General features: G+C 44.8%; 1 protein-coding gene across 13 annotated transcripts in view; it reads right to left on the bottom strand.

Moving 5' to 3' along the window:
• The window catches only part of FHOD3 (formin homology 2 domain containing 3), a 393487-nt gene that overhangs the window by 77309 nt on the left and 301301 nt on the right, over positions 1–14877 (bottom strand). For 5 of the 13 annotated variants that reach the window (XM_059707132.1, XM_059707125.1, XM_059707121.1 and 2 more), the window contains 3 exons: positions 14497–14610; positions 6069–6203; positions 1203–1253 (listed from right to left, as the gene is read on the bottom strand). In XM_059707132.1, the coding sequence (XP_059563115.1) occupies positions 1203–1253; positions 6069–6203; positions 14497–14610 (300 nt within the window). Of the gene's footprint in view, positions 1–1202; positions 1257–6068; positions 6204–14496; positions 14611–14877 lie in introns of all 13 variants that reach the window. The other 8 variants (XM_059707122.1, XM_059707127.1, XM_059707130.1 and 5 more) reach the window with 4 other exon arrangements.

The following is a 14877-nucleotide window of genomic DNA, read 5'->3' as shown; positions in this document are numbered from 1 at the left end:
TCTCACTGATGTTTCTCTCTCTCCCTTTCCCTTACTCTCCGAAGTCAATAAAAATACATGTATTTTTTTTTAAATGGTACGAATTAGAGAAGGAGAAGTGTGTTTCTTTACCAGCATCTTTCATGCTACATTTGCTGTCCACAACTGGTGATGAGGATGATGAGGATGGTAATAATCAAATATTTTATTCATGAGGCTGACCTAAGCACCTAATTTTTAAATTGAACATAGGCAGACTCCACTCCTCTATGCCCCAGTCTGTCCTGACCTATTTAGCTGATGGTGTCTAAAAAAAAAAAAATGAGCACGATTCCATTTTTTATTGGCAACGTTCAAATATTGTTAGGTTCCCAGCTGGCTCTGGTATGAAACCAGCATTTCCATCTCTCCGTGCAGTTACCCCACCTGGTGGTGGACAGAATAACTGCAGGGCTACAGGGCAAACATTCGTCTTTTTCACTGTTCTACTTCCCAAAACATGCTTACCTAAATTAATTAGACAGTGAGCACATTAACTTTGTATCTTTTAATGGGGTTAAAAGTATTTTGCCACTGAAATTTTAAAAACTGGTTTACAGCTTAGATATTTGAAAGAAAGCTGTCCGTTTATTTGCTCATTTATTCCATGCATCTTTCCGCAGTGTCGAATATGTGCAAAGGATTGTGGCAGGCACTGGGACAACCCAGGAAAACCAGGCATGGTTCCTGCCACCAGGAACCTGAGTGCTGTTCAGGGGGGAGACAGGGAAGTGACAGGCACATTCGGTGAGTGTCTCAGGTGGGTGTGGGCCCCCCCAGCCAGTGCCCAGCATAGCGCGTGTGGTCAAATATTTGTTGCCCGTATGCTGAGCATGTGACCTGGAAATATGCAGCAGGGACACCTCATGCAGGCTCAGTAGGGGTGGCACAGGATATGGGAAATATATTCCACAGGTCAATATACAAACCAATGTGCTCACTTGTAGAAGAATTTTGGAGCAGACATATATTTCACACCATGATGACTCTAAATCAGAAACCTGTACTTCCTTGATAAATGTAGATAACCTGACACTTATTCTACAAAACGCCAATTACCAAAGGTCTCAGGTCTCTTAGGGAAAGCTGTGATATTTTAATTCACACAGTCTCCACGGCATGCTTGGTTAGGAGTGCCAAGTCACGTGCGGTTTGGTTACATGGGGAAGAAGAGAGATACAAACCTTTCTTCTCTTGCTTGTCTTTGCTCCTCCCTTTTGTCTAAATACTCTCGGCTACTAAAAATAGATGGATGAAACAAAATAGGGAAGAAAAAGAACAGAATTATTGCTCATAAGATTGCTAACAATATATAATGAAAGCCCACTATTGCCTTGGAAATGGAAAGTGGCTGTAGTTGAATTTTTAAAAACCAAGGGTAAAGACTGTGCTTTAAAAGCACTAAGTATAATGGATCTCCTATAAAATCACAGGAGTCCGAAATCATAGGATTGTTGGATTCACTCATGGACATGACCAATTACTCTTTGGAAAGAAGAATTCATGCCTAGTGGGGGAAGGGAGAAGAAAAATATTTTTTAAAGGTGAAACAATACATAAATAAAGTATGGCCATGACAAGCAAGCCATAGCTTTCAGAGGCGATTCACATTCAGTCAAGCTCTGGTAGCGCCACAACTTCCACCTCAAGAATTAAATCTGAGTGGCTCTGAGGGTCGCTGCGCTCCCCAGCTTGGACGTTGCTCCCACAGCCCAGGATCTCTCTCTGCACCCCTCACATTCTGGCTCTCTGCGGGGATCCCTGGAGGCTCTCGCTCCATGCATTCTCTTTAGCCTGTACCCACGAGATGCCCAATTTTGTCCAATTTTAATGTTTGTTTTTCTGTTCCTGCTGGTGAGGTCCCAACGTGAACCTAAACTTAAGATTGTTTGATCAGTCACCTCCCAATACACCATTTATTTTCCTGGAGAATTCTGGCATTATGGTTTTCTACCCTGGGCCTAACATAGTTTGAGCATTTTACCCCTCGATGCCCTGGCAACTGGATATAAGGGAGCAGTAAGTCAGAGCAACTGAAACAAGTTAGGAGAGGGAGAAAAAGCAACAGAGGCTCAAATTTGTTATCATTTATAAAGATCCATCCTCATCACTTTTCATACTAGAAAGAAATTCTTCCATAACCCAAGAGGTTTAAGAGCATATTCAATAAAAATAGCAACAGATAAGGAACAACTTTTAGATGGAATGCAAGGGAAAAGGCACAGGAGCATGAGCAACTTAAATCAATGTAATGGGTGGTGAAAGGTCAGCCATTTCGGTGTTCCCAGGGACTACTTTATAAAGCTCTTCCTGTTTCCTCTTTTGGATTTCTTTTCATTCACATCCTCAGACTTTTAGGAAGAAACTGCCATCGTTATAATTAATAGTTGTGTGTGGTCTGTCCTGATGATCAGCATTCCTTCCTGGACAAGGTTTATTTAATATTTTCTATCTATCTATCTATCTATCATCTAACTATTTATATCTATCTATATCTATCTATCTATCACCTATCTATATCTATCATCTATCTATATCTATCTATATCATCTATCTACCTATCATCTATCATGTATCTATCTACCATCTATCATCTATCTATATCTATCTATATCTATCATCTATCTATTATCTATCTGTTATCTATCTATATCTATCTATCTATCTATCTATCTATCTATCTATCTATCTATCTATCTATCTATCATCTATCTATCTATATGTATTGACAGAGTGAGAATTAGATCCAGACAATCCATCTTCAGAGACCATGCTCATAGCTGTTCACTCTTTGCCCTTGGCACCAAATGGATCTCATTTGTTATTTAAGAACACAGAGAGATTCTGGTTATGATATATATTTTTGTTACATGTCATATATATTATATATATTGTAACATAATGACTTAGGTATTGCAATGCACTATCTACTCTTGTAGGACTCCAATGTCATGAATGCTACACATTTAGGAATTATTCTATGGGTCCCTGAGGAACTGTTCATTTTTTTTCAATGTTTTGTTTTGATTCTTAGATTGGATAATTTCTACTGTTCTATCTAAAAGTCTTTGATTTTTTTCTTCATTTCCATTCAGCTATCAAGCCCAACCAATGAATTTTTTGTTTTGGTGGTTGTGTTTTTTAGTTCCACTTAGTTCGTCTTTATATCTTCTATTTCTTTGCAGAGACTTCACTTTTCATTTGTTTCAAAATCATTTGCCCTTCCTTCTTAGAGCCTGTTTATAATAAATGCTTTAAAGTCTTTGTCTGATAAAGACAGCATCCTTTTGTGGTTAGCATATTTTGGTTTTCTTTTCCTTCTGAGTTAAGATTTGCCCTGGCTCTTTGTATGACAAGTTATTTTGGATTGCATTCTGCATATTTTTAAATATTTTGCAAAGAGACTCTGGGTCTTATTTACATTCTATGAAGAACCTTGCTTGTTTTCTTTTGTTTTCCTTTAGAAGGCAACCAACTAAGTTAGGTTCAGCCTACAAGTGCTGTCTTTATATATTAGTTCCAATATTAGCTCAATTTAAAAATATTTTAGTGCTATTGAAATCAAGCCCTATGTGTACCACCCAGTGGCCAGTCTAGGACCTGAGCAGTGGTTTGTCAGTACTTAGTTCTCAGTCTGCAGCTTGCTGGTTAGGTTCTGGGCCACCCCGCACAAATCAGTACTCCCTTGATTTCTCTATGCTTTCCTATCACTTCCTGGCTTCCTTGGGTTGGTTTCCTGTCCTGGTCCTCCAGCCAGAAAGCTTGGGCTTTCTTTTCCCTGCCCTGCTGCACACTTTCAGTGACTCCATCCACACCCAGGCAACGCAGCAGGACACAGAGAGAAGAATGGTGATGTGCCTAGTGCTCTCAGGGTCATAGCTCTTCTGGTCAGAGTTTTAGGCACCTGCCTGGACACTGCTGCTATACAGGGGCTTGTAAAACAACATTGCTTGGACACTGGGGTAGGAGAGAAGGAGAAAATATGAAAAAAAAACACCCAGAGTTTCTCTACTCTCTGACCCTTAGGAATTCCTCCTACCGCCCTTCAGCCCAGAAGGAGGGGCCTCCTCCAAGAGCTGTCAATGCACACTTGGTATGTGCCCCTGGGTTTTGGGGTGTGCGCCAGGTGATAGCGGAGGGAAAACGGTAAACATTCACTGTTAGGTGAGACAGTGAATGCTAGTCTCCTCCTCCAAACCCCCTGCTCTCTACACACCAGGGAGTTTTCGGAGCTCTGCACATTGTCCACGACTTTTGGTGCATGCATTGATGCAGAAGAGACCGGAGGGGCAGAAGAGACAGGACCCTGGACCTGTTTTCAATCAAAATCTTTAGATGGGTAAACTAATCTCTGAATTTTCCAGGTGTTTCAGCAAGATTCTCTGCTGCTATTTATGCAAATCTCCCAGAAAGCCCTGACACAGGAAGCCTTTAATCTGTTCAAGTGGTTTTTAGAAATTGGTCTTTCCAAAAGAGACACCCCCCCCCCCCCCCGAGCTATATCGTGAGAAGGGTTCATTCAGGTCTGGCATTTCCATGTATCACGTGGTAGAAACCTGGAAGCTCGGGGCATGCCACCCGATCACAGGGGGCTGATGTTGGCTTACTTCACGCAGCACATTAACCCAGCCTTACCAAAGCCAGGATCAGCAGCATTTCAACACAGACATGGGAGATTTGTTTTCACATAGTAGTGAGTGACAGTTATGGCAACCTCACAGCTCTGCTCAGAGTTTGATCATTTCTACAATTACACATACTCTTCCTGGCTGCTGACAAAGAAGTTCTTGAACCTGTAAAGCCTCACTAACAATGCGCTACATTCTTTGTAGGTGTAACTGGGAGGAATTGATGGGAAGATTGTTTGCCAAAGAAACTGAACGGAGGCAACAGGAAATGGAGATGGGGAGAGAAATGAAAAGAAGAATATAGAAGCTATAGGAGAGGTGACTGGGAAGATGAAGGGCGAGATACGGAGAAGGCAAGTAGGAAGGAGGGAAAGGAGGGAGCAAAGGATGAATGGAAGGAATGAGATGTGTAAGGACAGGCTAGGCACGTGTTTTGCATTCCATAAAGCGCTGCACAGCATGAAGTCCAGGGCAGGGGAGTGACTGGAGGTGAGGATGGCAGAACAGGTAACCTGGCTGAAAACTGAGCAACACTGGACTAAGCAGCCACACAGGCTAAGACTTGGAACCTGGGTGGGCTCCACACAGGGACATATTCTTGGAGCTGAACAGAGACCAGGAGATTGGGGGACAATGTCCTGGGAGTAATCAGCACAATGACCTTTCTTTACCCTGTAGGGGAAGATTATTGGTTTTATTTAAAAATTAAATATTGCTACAGGGAACAAAATGCAAACCAGAAAGTGAAAAAAACATTTTCTTTTAGGCATCCAATAGAATATGAATAAAACATGAATAGTTTAGGGGGAAATAGCAAGTTAATTTAAGACAATTAGGTTCTCTATCCTTATTTTATTTTTTACTAAAATTAGTTCAACTTTATCTTTTTTTTAAAATAAGTTTTACATAGGGTAATGTTTTCTGGTTATTCTGCCTTACTTTTTATTTTTTTAAATTTGTCTTTATTGTTGAAAGTATCACAACAATACTTTGTGTGTTTGTCCCCTTTGTGTGTTTTTTTCCTCATTGATCCCCTCTACCCTGCACCCACCCCACCCAGGTCTTCACCACACTATTGTGTATGGGTTATTCATATCTATATATACAAAAGCCTAAGCAACCATTACAACTGAATGACCAGAACGTCTGGTCAACCAGTTGCTATGATGTGCACTGACCATCAGGGGGCAGATGGTCAACACAGGAGCTTCCCCCTGGTGGTCAGTGCGCTCCCACAGCCAACCTCCCACAGCCAGCCAACCTCCCCGGGTCCTTCTCCCCGTCTGGCAGGCCCCATCCAGCTGGTCCTGTCTGGCAGCCGGCAGGCCCTAACTCTATAACACCATTATTAATCATACAGAGCTGTGAAAGCAGGCACTTTCATATCAATTAATTATCTTAGAAATCAGAAAATCCTCTTACCTGAACTTGTTCCTTTCTTCCCGTTCTATTCTCTGCAACCTTTCTTCTCTCTCCTGCCGCCGCCTCTCTCTCTCGGCTGCCAGGGACTCCTGGTGCTGCCTAAAGGATGATGTGAGAAGACCACTCAGTGATGACCTAAAGGTATAATGAGTTCATGTTTTAGTGGGTTGGCCTACGATTAAAGGTACTGAATAGGAATCGATCAGACCGTGGTTAGAACTGAGGGTCCGCCGGAACCTAGGGAATGCTTGGGGAAAATCCCCGAGCATCTCAGGTCTTCTGTTTCAGGATCTCCATCTCTAAGTGGAGGTAAGTAACCTGCCACAGACACTGGGAGGACAAAATGGTGTCGTGTATAAAATACTAAGCATTCTGAACAGCGAAGAAACCATCCACTAAAGGAAAAGGCAACCTAGAGAATGGGAGAAAGTATTTGCAAATCATATATATAAGAAGGGGCTAACATCCAAAATGTATAAAAAGCTCGTATAACTCAACAGAAAAAAAAGAAAAGAAAATTGGGTAGATCTGAACTGACATTTCTCCAAAGAGGACATACAGATGGCCAACAGGTATATGAAGAGATGCTCTGCATTTCTAATCATGAGAAAAATGCAAACCCCAAGAAACAGGCAACTTTTCCCCATCCCCATTGTTGCCATCCTGGGACATCTGCCATCCGAGACAGGACCTTGATTCCAGGCTTCCACGTGCTTTCTCTGTAGCCTGCCACACACTGTCGGTGAGAGCCGAGCCTCCCCACCATGGGAGGGCACGGCTCGGCTCCCACAGCTGCTGTGGAGACGGGCCCCACATGCAACCTCACCTTACTATGTTGGCTCACGCATCAAGCATGAAGCTGCTCTTTCAGGCGTGGCTGGCATTACACTCTGGCCTGTCCACTGGCCCTTCTGCAGGCTCCTGCCCCAGGCATGCAGCAATTCCTGCCCCTTCCCTCTTACTCTCCACCCTCCTGGCCAAGACCATGTGAGTCCTTCAGCAGAACTCACCCAGCTCCATGTCCACCCTGTTTGGCTTCATAATTAAACCATTCCCCTGGCAGCTTCCAAAAGCACCATCGCCACCAGCACCTCATGTCCTACGGTTTCCAGGCTTTACTGGCCCAGACTGAGGCCCATCCTTTCCATCTTCTCACTTCCACTCCACTGCAGGCCAGCTTTCCCCTCCCTTGTGCACTTACCTCTGCTCCAAACACCAAGCTTCTCCCAAACACAGTCTCCCATGGATCTCAGGACCATGTTTTAAGGAAGATGTAAACTCACTCTATTCTCTCATCTCCCTCTTTACCTTCCCTCCTGCACATACTCTCACCTGCCCACTGGGCAAACCTAGAGGCAAACTGCAAGTTGTCTTATGTTAGAGACTCAGTTTCCCAGACTTCTCACCAGAGATGTCCCTTGGGAGGATGGGCCATCTGTGCCTGACTCCTCTCCCTCCAGCTTGTCGACGAAGGAAGGTTCATCACGGTGTTTACTACAATGGGAACTCCCTATGTGCGGATTGTGTGCTTTTCTTCTGTTTCTGCGGCTATATGTGACCCTCATGACATGAGGGGTAAGGTCGGAATGGATCAGTGTCAGGTTCCCATGCCAAGAACAAGGTTGGCACATTGTGAGCACTCAGTATTTTCTGAATGAAATATATGAGTAATATTTGTGACTGTGTGTGTGTGTGTATGTGTGTGTGTGTGTGTATGTGTGTGTGTTCAGCCCCAAGGGCCAGGTTTCCAGCTGTCACTGGCTACAATGGCGTTGTTTACTGGCATTGTTCAAAGGTTACTGAATGAGAAAGAGGGGGAGGGGTACCTGTCTACCATTCTAAGTGTGTGTAACTATCTACACACCAGATTTATTCCCAATTCAGTCTCTTCCATTATACCACTAAAGCTTCTCACTCATTGCTGGGCTTTGAGGTAAGGAGTGGGGAACTGAGATAAAGGAACAAATATCAGGAACCCAGGAATACATTTTCTCAAAGAAGAAATCTCCCTCTTTTTGCTCCGTAACCATTATACACCACAGTGCAAAACCACTGTAGCCAAGGACAACTGGAAAGCTGGCCATCAGGGGCCGTAACACAGCTAGGTGATGGCACAGGGTTCAGCTTACAGCACCAATGAGCTGTACCGTCTCCAGCTCTGCAGGTGTAGGAATTCTGGTCTGTGATAGTTGCACTTTCTTGTTACAGATCTCACCAAATGCTAAGTGTCACACACGCTGCTTTCGCTTCCAAACAGAATTATAATACACACCAATTACGGTTGCTCTGTACATCCTTTAGGTAAATAGGGTGAGAGAACTGTCTAGCTAAAAAAATCCAATTCCACTTCCCAAAGGAAGAAAACTCACGTGTTTGTTCGCCTGGTTATTGGCAAAGTGGTACAGGGCAGGGCAGGGCAGTGAGCAGGAGGCTGGGGAATCGCATGCAAGAGACAGAAAGGGCTGCTGCCTGAGAGTAAGAGCCGTAAAGGCAGAAAACAGGGAAAGTGGGAACAGCACAAAGTGCACTCTGCAAAAGCAAAACATTTCTCCACACTTCCAGTGAACATGGATGCTCCTAAGCATTGTCCTGTCTGTCTCAGTAAAGATTTCCCCCAAATCTTCTAACCAAATGACCAGTCCAGGCAGTTGAAGCATTTTCATCCTGTGGCTTTGTGGGACCCTGGTTCACTGCCACGGACCCCTGGAGGTTGTGAACCCCAAGAAACAAATGAATAGACACATAAGGATTCAAAGGGCTGAGAGCTGACATAGCGGAGCCTGGACCCAAGAGGATGTTCATTCTGGCTGAAGAAGTCAGAGCCTCTGACAGGATGGGTGGGTCTTAGAGAATGCCACGGAATCGACCAAATGGAGAATGGAGGAAGCTAGCCACGGGGCAGAGCACATACAAAGAAAGGGGCCTCAGGAGAGCCTGCTGTGTTCACGGGACATTCCCGGGGGGCTAAAGGACAGGGAGGTGGGGGGAAAGCTGGAAGACACATACAGGAACCAAACATGAAGTGTCCTCCAGGCGATGGTAACCAGCTGGGCGGTGTCCATAGGCAGTTGGGAGTCATTCAAGGCTTCTAAGCAGGAAAAGTCACCTGCTCAGATGTGCATTTCAGAAAGGATAGAAGACATACACCACTGCAATACAGAGTCTGAGCATGACGTAGGTCTGGAACTAAATCTGTGGTCGTAGGAACGATGAGGAGGAGTCAGATTCAAAATACATGTGGGAGGAAGAATCTCTAGCATCTGTTAGGCGCCCACAGGCAGAGGGCTGAGCCAGAGCCCTTGGTTCCCAACGCCCACAGTTGTTACATAAAACTGCCATCAGGGAGCCAGACCCTATTGTAAACTCACTCTGTCAACTGACCGGTGCTTCTCCTCTGCACTTTGGATGTAACACGATCAATTAATCAGGACCACATTGTGCCTTACAGGAACTCCTCGTCTGTAACGAGATTGCTATCAGGGAGTAGCAGTCGCCAAAGGGGGGAAGGGGGGGCCTGCTTGCTGTGCAGCTCAGCACAGGCTCGTGGCTTCTTTGAACGGTAGGAAATCGTCCGCATTGATAGCCTTTATTTCCTGCTGGCCGTAATGAACTGGGTACCATTAACTGTGATCACACAAAAAGGCATGATTTTATCCCATCTTCCGTGCTTTTTCCCAGTGATTTTTAAAAATATACTTTGATCAATTTAAAAGAAAAAGTTTACCTACAGCCCCATTGGACAGTGGGGCTCTTGACTCCACTGACACGAAATTTAAAAAGTACTGTGTAGCCCAGCCAGCATGGCTCAGTGGTTGAGCGTCGACCTATGAACCAGGAGGTCACGGTTCAATTCTCAGTCAGAGCATATGCCCAGGTTGCAAGTGCGATTCCCTGTGTGTGTGTGTGTGTGTGTGTGTGTGTGTGTGCAGGAGGCAGCTGATCAATGATTCTCTCTCATCATTGATGTCCCTATCTCTCTCTCTCCCTCTTCCTTCTTCTCTGAAGTCAATAAAAATATATTGAAAATAAATAAATAAATAAAAAGTACTGTGCAGATCAAGTGATGGACCACAGCCAACAAGTATTTGGGATCCAGACAAACACATGGGTCATATATTTGAAAAAAGCGATGATCTGAAAACCAGACAAGTAGAACCTCAAGGCACAGGGAGATACTAGTGGAGGAAGAAATGATAAAAGCCAAAGTCAACTAGAAGGGGAAGACAAAACACACAGAGAACAGACAGTCACATGGAGGAGGAAGTCGGGATGAAGACACAGGTAGCAGCAAATTCACTCAGGGCCATCGTCAGCAGTCCTGCCACGCAAGTAAGAACTACAAGAGCTAACATCCCTGAAAAGAGGTAGAAACACATGGACACAGACACCATCATTCTGAGGGAGGAGTGACCACACCAGTGTGCAAGCAGGTCCCAGGGAGTGAGGTCCCACAAGGGGGAGTTTGGGCTGGAAGGAGAAGCCAGCACTCAGCACCACAGGCTCTCATGCTCCTAGTCTTAGCTCTTTGGTCCCAGCTTCCCCACACATTCTTGGGCTCTTTATCCCAGCCACCAATTTCTGCAAAGGCCCACCAGATGGAGATGTCCCCGCAGGGATGGGAAGAGAATGCCATCTGCCTTTCCCAGCTTCCAGGAACCACAAATTCATGTGCTGTGATTACTGTTTGCTTGCTTGCTTGTTTCATTTGAATACTTGACCGTGAATGGTTCAACTATTCCTGTAATTATGCTTCCCTTTAACAAGAAAACATTTAGAACTTTTCCACTCAAAAAGTACATTTTTCAAAATTGAAGCATTTTAAAAGTCAGCCTTCATTACACAGTTGCATCTTGTATCCCTGAGGGCCTTTGCAAATAATCTGGTTTTCCTATTTTGTTTCGGCATAATTCAAGTTCAATGTCATGAAAACTAATGCTATACTCTCTCTTTCTAAAAGAGAGCCCTCCCTATAAAGGAAGCTGTGATAGCAGAGGTGGAGATGGATTGGTTTTGACTCCCCTGTTTTGACTTAGTTTTGTATACTGTTTCTTCAGTTCCTTCCTTTCTGGGTCAGTTTATCATTCCACGTTTTATTAACATCCAACCCACTGACATGCTTGGGGAGACTCTGGGAAACTCCAAGTGCAGACTGATGCTCAGGAGTCATGTCCAAGGCGGCCGGCCTGCCCCAAGGGCTGCTTTAGTTGGCCCGGTTTTCCCCGACTTCTGAGAAGAGAGTCTTCTTTCCAAGTCAAGGGAACGAAGTCCTAGAGTCCCGAGTACTGCATGGGGCCCTGGCCCACGTTAGTAGTCAGGGGTGTGCTGCCAGATGTGGGTTCTCGTCGCAAAAATGCAACTATTGTTCATAACAGTTCAATGTCTTTCCTAAGAAAAAATTTTTTCTTTTTGATTTCAATAAAATATGGATATGTGAAACATTTCAACAATAAATCTTATGCATTCCACTGAAGAATATACCTCAGTCAAAACAATCATAGATCTCCATAAGGCAAAAAAATTCTCACAGATGTGAAAAGAGATTATGGGTGACATGCAAAGAATCCAGTTGTTAAAAAGAAAACATTAAACTATACAGAAACACACATTATCCTAAATGCACCTGGCATAATATGCTTGGGTGATGGAGCACAAATGGGATTTGGAGTTGAGAACCCCTCTTATTTGTCTCTTGTTACAGTCACAAAGCATAAGCCAACAAGGTGAGAGTAAGAAGGGATGATGCAGCCAGGCCTGATGGTTTCATGGTCTTAATAATGAAAATGCATGTCCAATGTTTCATATGATTCATCACAGGGTTTTTCAAAGCCACAGACCGTGAGAGTTGAAGACACATGCAAATGGAAAGAAGCAATAGACCCTCTGAAGCTACTTTACTCACTGGTGGATCCATTGGATGGCAAAGGTGCTGAATTTGCCGTGCAGAAATGCACTGTGAAAGGGAACAGGCAGCTGGGAAGGGGCTCCTGCCACTGCTGTCCCCAGGGACCAGGTCTTGGCACACAGGCTCCCAAAGGGATTTCATCCAGCGCCTTCTTCACACTGAGGACCGCGGAGCTATCTCCCCGGGTGTCAGATGCCTCACACCTTGCATGTCCCAGGCTGGACATCTCCACCCTCCATCTGCTCTTCCTCCAGGATCTTCTGTCTCAGTTCCTTGCTTCTCACACCCACATGCAAGCCTGACCCCTCACTCCCTTTGCTTTCCCTGCTCCCACCCTCCTGGTGGCAGCCAAGTCTGCCCAAATTCACTTCTCCCCACAAGCCCCTGGGTCACTGGCCTTCTTGGTCATGGTCACCTCTCTCAGACTTGGAGGCAACCTTGCCCCTTTAGGTGCCATTCACTGATGTGTTAGAGGACATCGCCAGCTACTTCCAAACCTGAACAGCCCTGTGGCCTCAGGATAAAGACCAACATCCTCTCCAGGATAATCAAGGTGCTCCTGGATCCAGCCCTACTCTTCCTCCTCTAATTTCTTCCCCAGGAGACACTCAGCCAGATAAAAAAAAGGAAGAAAACACAGACAGGAGTCCTTCAGGAGCCAGCACCCCTGGACCTTCTAGCTTAAACCTGACCTGGGTCTCTAGGAGTTAGAAAGAGGGTGGAGATCAGGGCTTCACTTTTAGGACCAGGGAGGAACTTCCCCTAAGCCCAGGACTTTGGAAATTTGCAGACCTCCTGTCCTTATAACTTCTCACCTTCAAGGACCTCCAAACAGTTCCCCAACCAATGAGTGGGCAATTCACCCAATTACCCAGCATTGGCTGCCGCTCTGCCGTGGCAAGAGTTGGGTACTGTGGAGGACACAGCACGGAATGGAGCCTGCTGCCCACTCCCGAGGAGCTGGCAGCCTCACAGGTGTGAGATGTCTCCTGTAAGATGGGTCAGGCTCTCATATTCCTCACTTTGGCCCCAAATCCTCCATCCCATGTGACAAGGATCTTCTTTATTAGTGACCTCTCTGGGAGCACAGGCAACCTCAGCTGACCCCAAGAAGAGGTGCCCCAGGGTAAAGGAAAGAGGGTGTCTTCAGGGTAATCACCTTGTGACCTCATTACCAAGACCTAATTGAGCCTGAAGATGCCCAGGCCAGGGCCACATTGGGCTGTGGAACCTGAGAGTTTGACAACCTGGGGCTTACATAGCATCTTAGAAATTAACACTGAGGGGTGGCCGGGCAAACCACATTGGACAGCCCTTTTTCCCGGGGCTGTGAGGTCTTGCCTGCTCCACATCCTGACCAAATCTCTCATGACCAGCAGCACTTGGCCAAACATACCCTCTGATACACAGGAGAAGACCAGAATGCGGTACACAGATCGAATGTGTTTCAGATTCAGGATTTGCAGCAAATGACCCTCGGGGCATCATTCCTGTCTAGATTTCTGACCAATCATGAGTGGTGGACATGATACTCCATCACCACACATTGTCACTTCCCATGGGACCCTCACAGGGGCAGGGAGTTCACAGTGCACTTTCACCTGTACCTTTCATCTGTTCATCAAAACCACCCTCTAAGCTTGTGGGTCGCGAACAATGAAAATACATCCTGCATATCAGATATTTACATTACGATTCATAACAGTAGCAAAATTACAGTTATGAAGTAGCAACAAAAATAATGTTATGGTTGGGGGTCACCACAACATGAGGAACTGCATTAAAGGGACGCGGCATTAGGAAGGTTGAGAACCACTGCCTAACATAAGGGTTGGCAGAATTGGCATTTTACCCTTAGGATGCAATAACTTTCCAGTGAGTTGGGGCCCTAGCCAGTGTTCTCTAACTCAGCACTCTTGCCATATAAGGGTAACTGTTTTCAACTGTTCTAAAATTACAGGTCCTACCTACCCTTCCCTTGTGAACACATCCTTGTGCAATCAGGAGTAAGAGTAAGGTAATTTCTGGTGGTCTAATACTCCTGCCAAGTTAAATTCCTTCCCTGGACCCATACAATTCTTTTCTCTTCTGGTAGGTCCTGGATTAATTACACAACACCTTAATGGGCCCACTAACGATGTACGCAGAATTAATCATTCAGAGGTGAAAATTGATGTGTGTAAGACAAATTGCAGAGCTTACGCTAGATCTAGAACAGCTTTTGGGGGGGAGGGGTGAATCAAATCATTTACATTTAAATGTTTTGGAAAAACAGTTCTATACTTTCCATGGAAAGTGGGTAGGGAGATGAGATAATAATAACAAAATATCTCCAATAAAATATTTACTTACTAAATAGTGTGAAAGAAAGAAAACAGTCTTGCCTGTGGGCTATATCCTGGAAAGGAAAATACTCCAGATTATACTTTCACTGACACTTTTCCGTTAGGCACTCTTCATCAAATGGATCCCCTTTATGTGAAGACAGTGAAGCTATCAGAATGCTCCCTGGAAGATAAGACCCACCTGTCCAGCCTGGGCTCCTGGGGGGTTGGAAGAGATGATGTAGAAGCGGTGGGCACAGCGGATCCAGACGAAGGTCTTGAAGATTGATAAGAGTGGTTGCCAAAGTTGTTGTATCTAAAGAGTGCAGAGAATTAAGTTGGGAGCAAGGGGAGACAGAGAAATGAGTACAAGTCAGTAAGTAAGGAATCGCAAATTATCTTAAATTTTCCAAGAGAAACAGGTCTGGAAATGCTAACACTGTCAGTGATTGCACTAACACACACACACACACACACACACACACAAATTTACTGTTTTGTTTTGTTTATTTCTCATTCGAGATGGTTCCCAAAGTCCAAACCCATTAAGCAGCAGGATTCTGACAAAGGGTTTAATAAGGCA

The sequence above is a fragment of the Myotis daubentonii genome, chromosome 8, assembly GCF_963259705.1.
Source record: "Myotis daubentonii chromosome 8, mMyoDau2.1, whole genome shotgun sequence".
Taxonomy (NCBI): domain Eukaryota; kingdom Metazoa; phylum Chordata; class Mammalia; order Chiroptera; family Vespertilionidae; genus Myotis; species Myotis daubentonii.
Note: the sequence above shows the minus strand (reverse complement) of the source record. Positions and strands in the feature narration are given on the sequence as shown.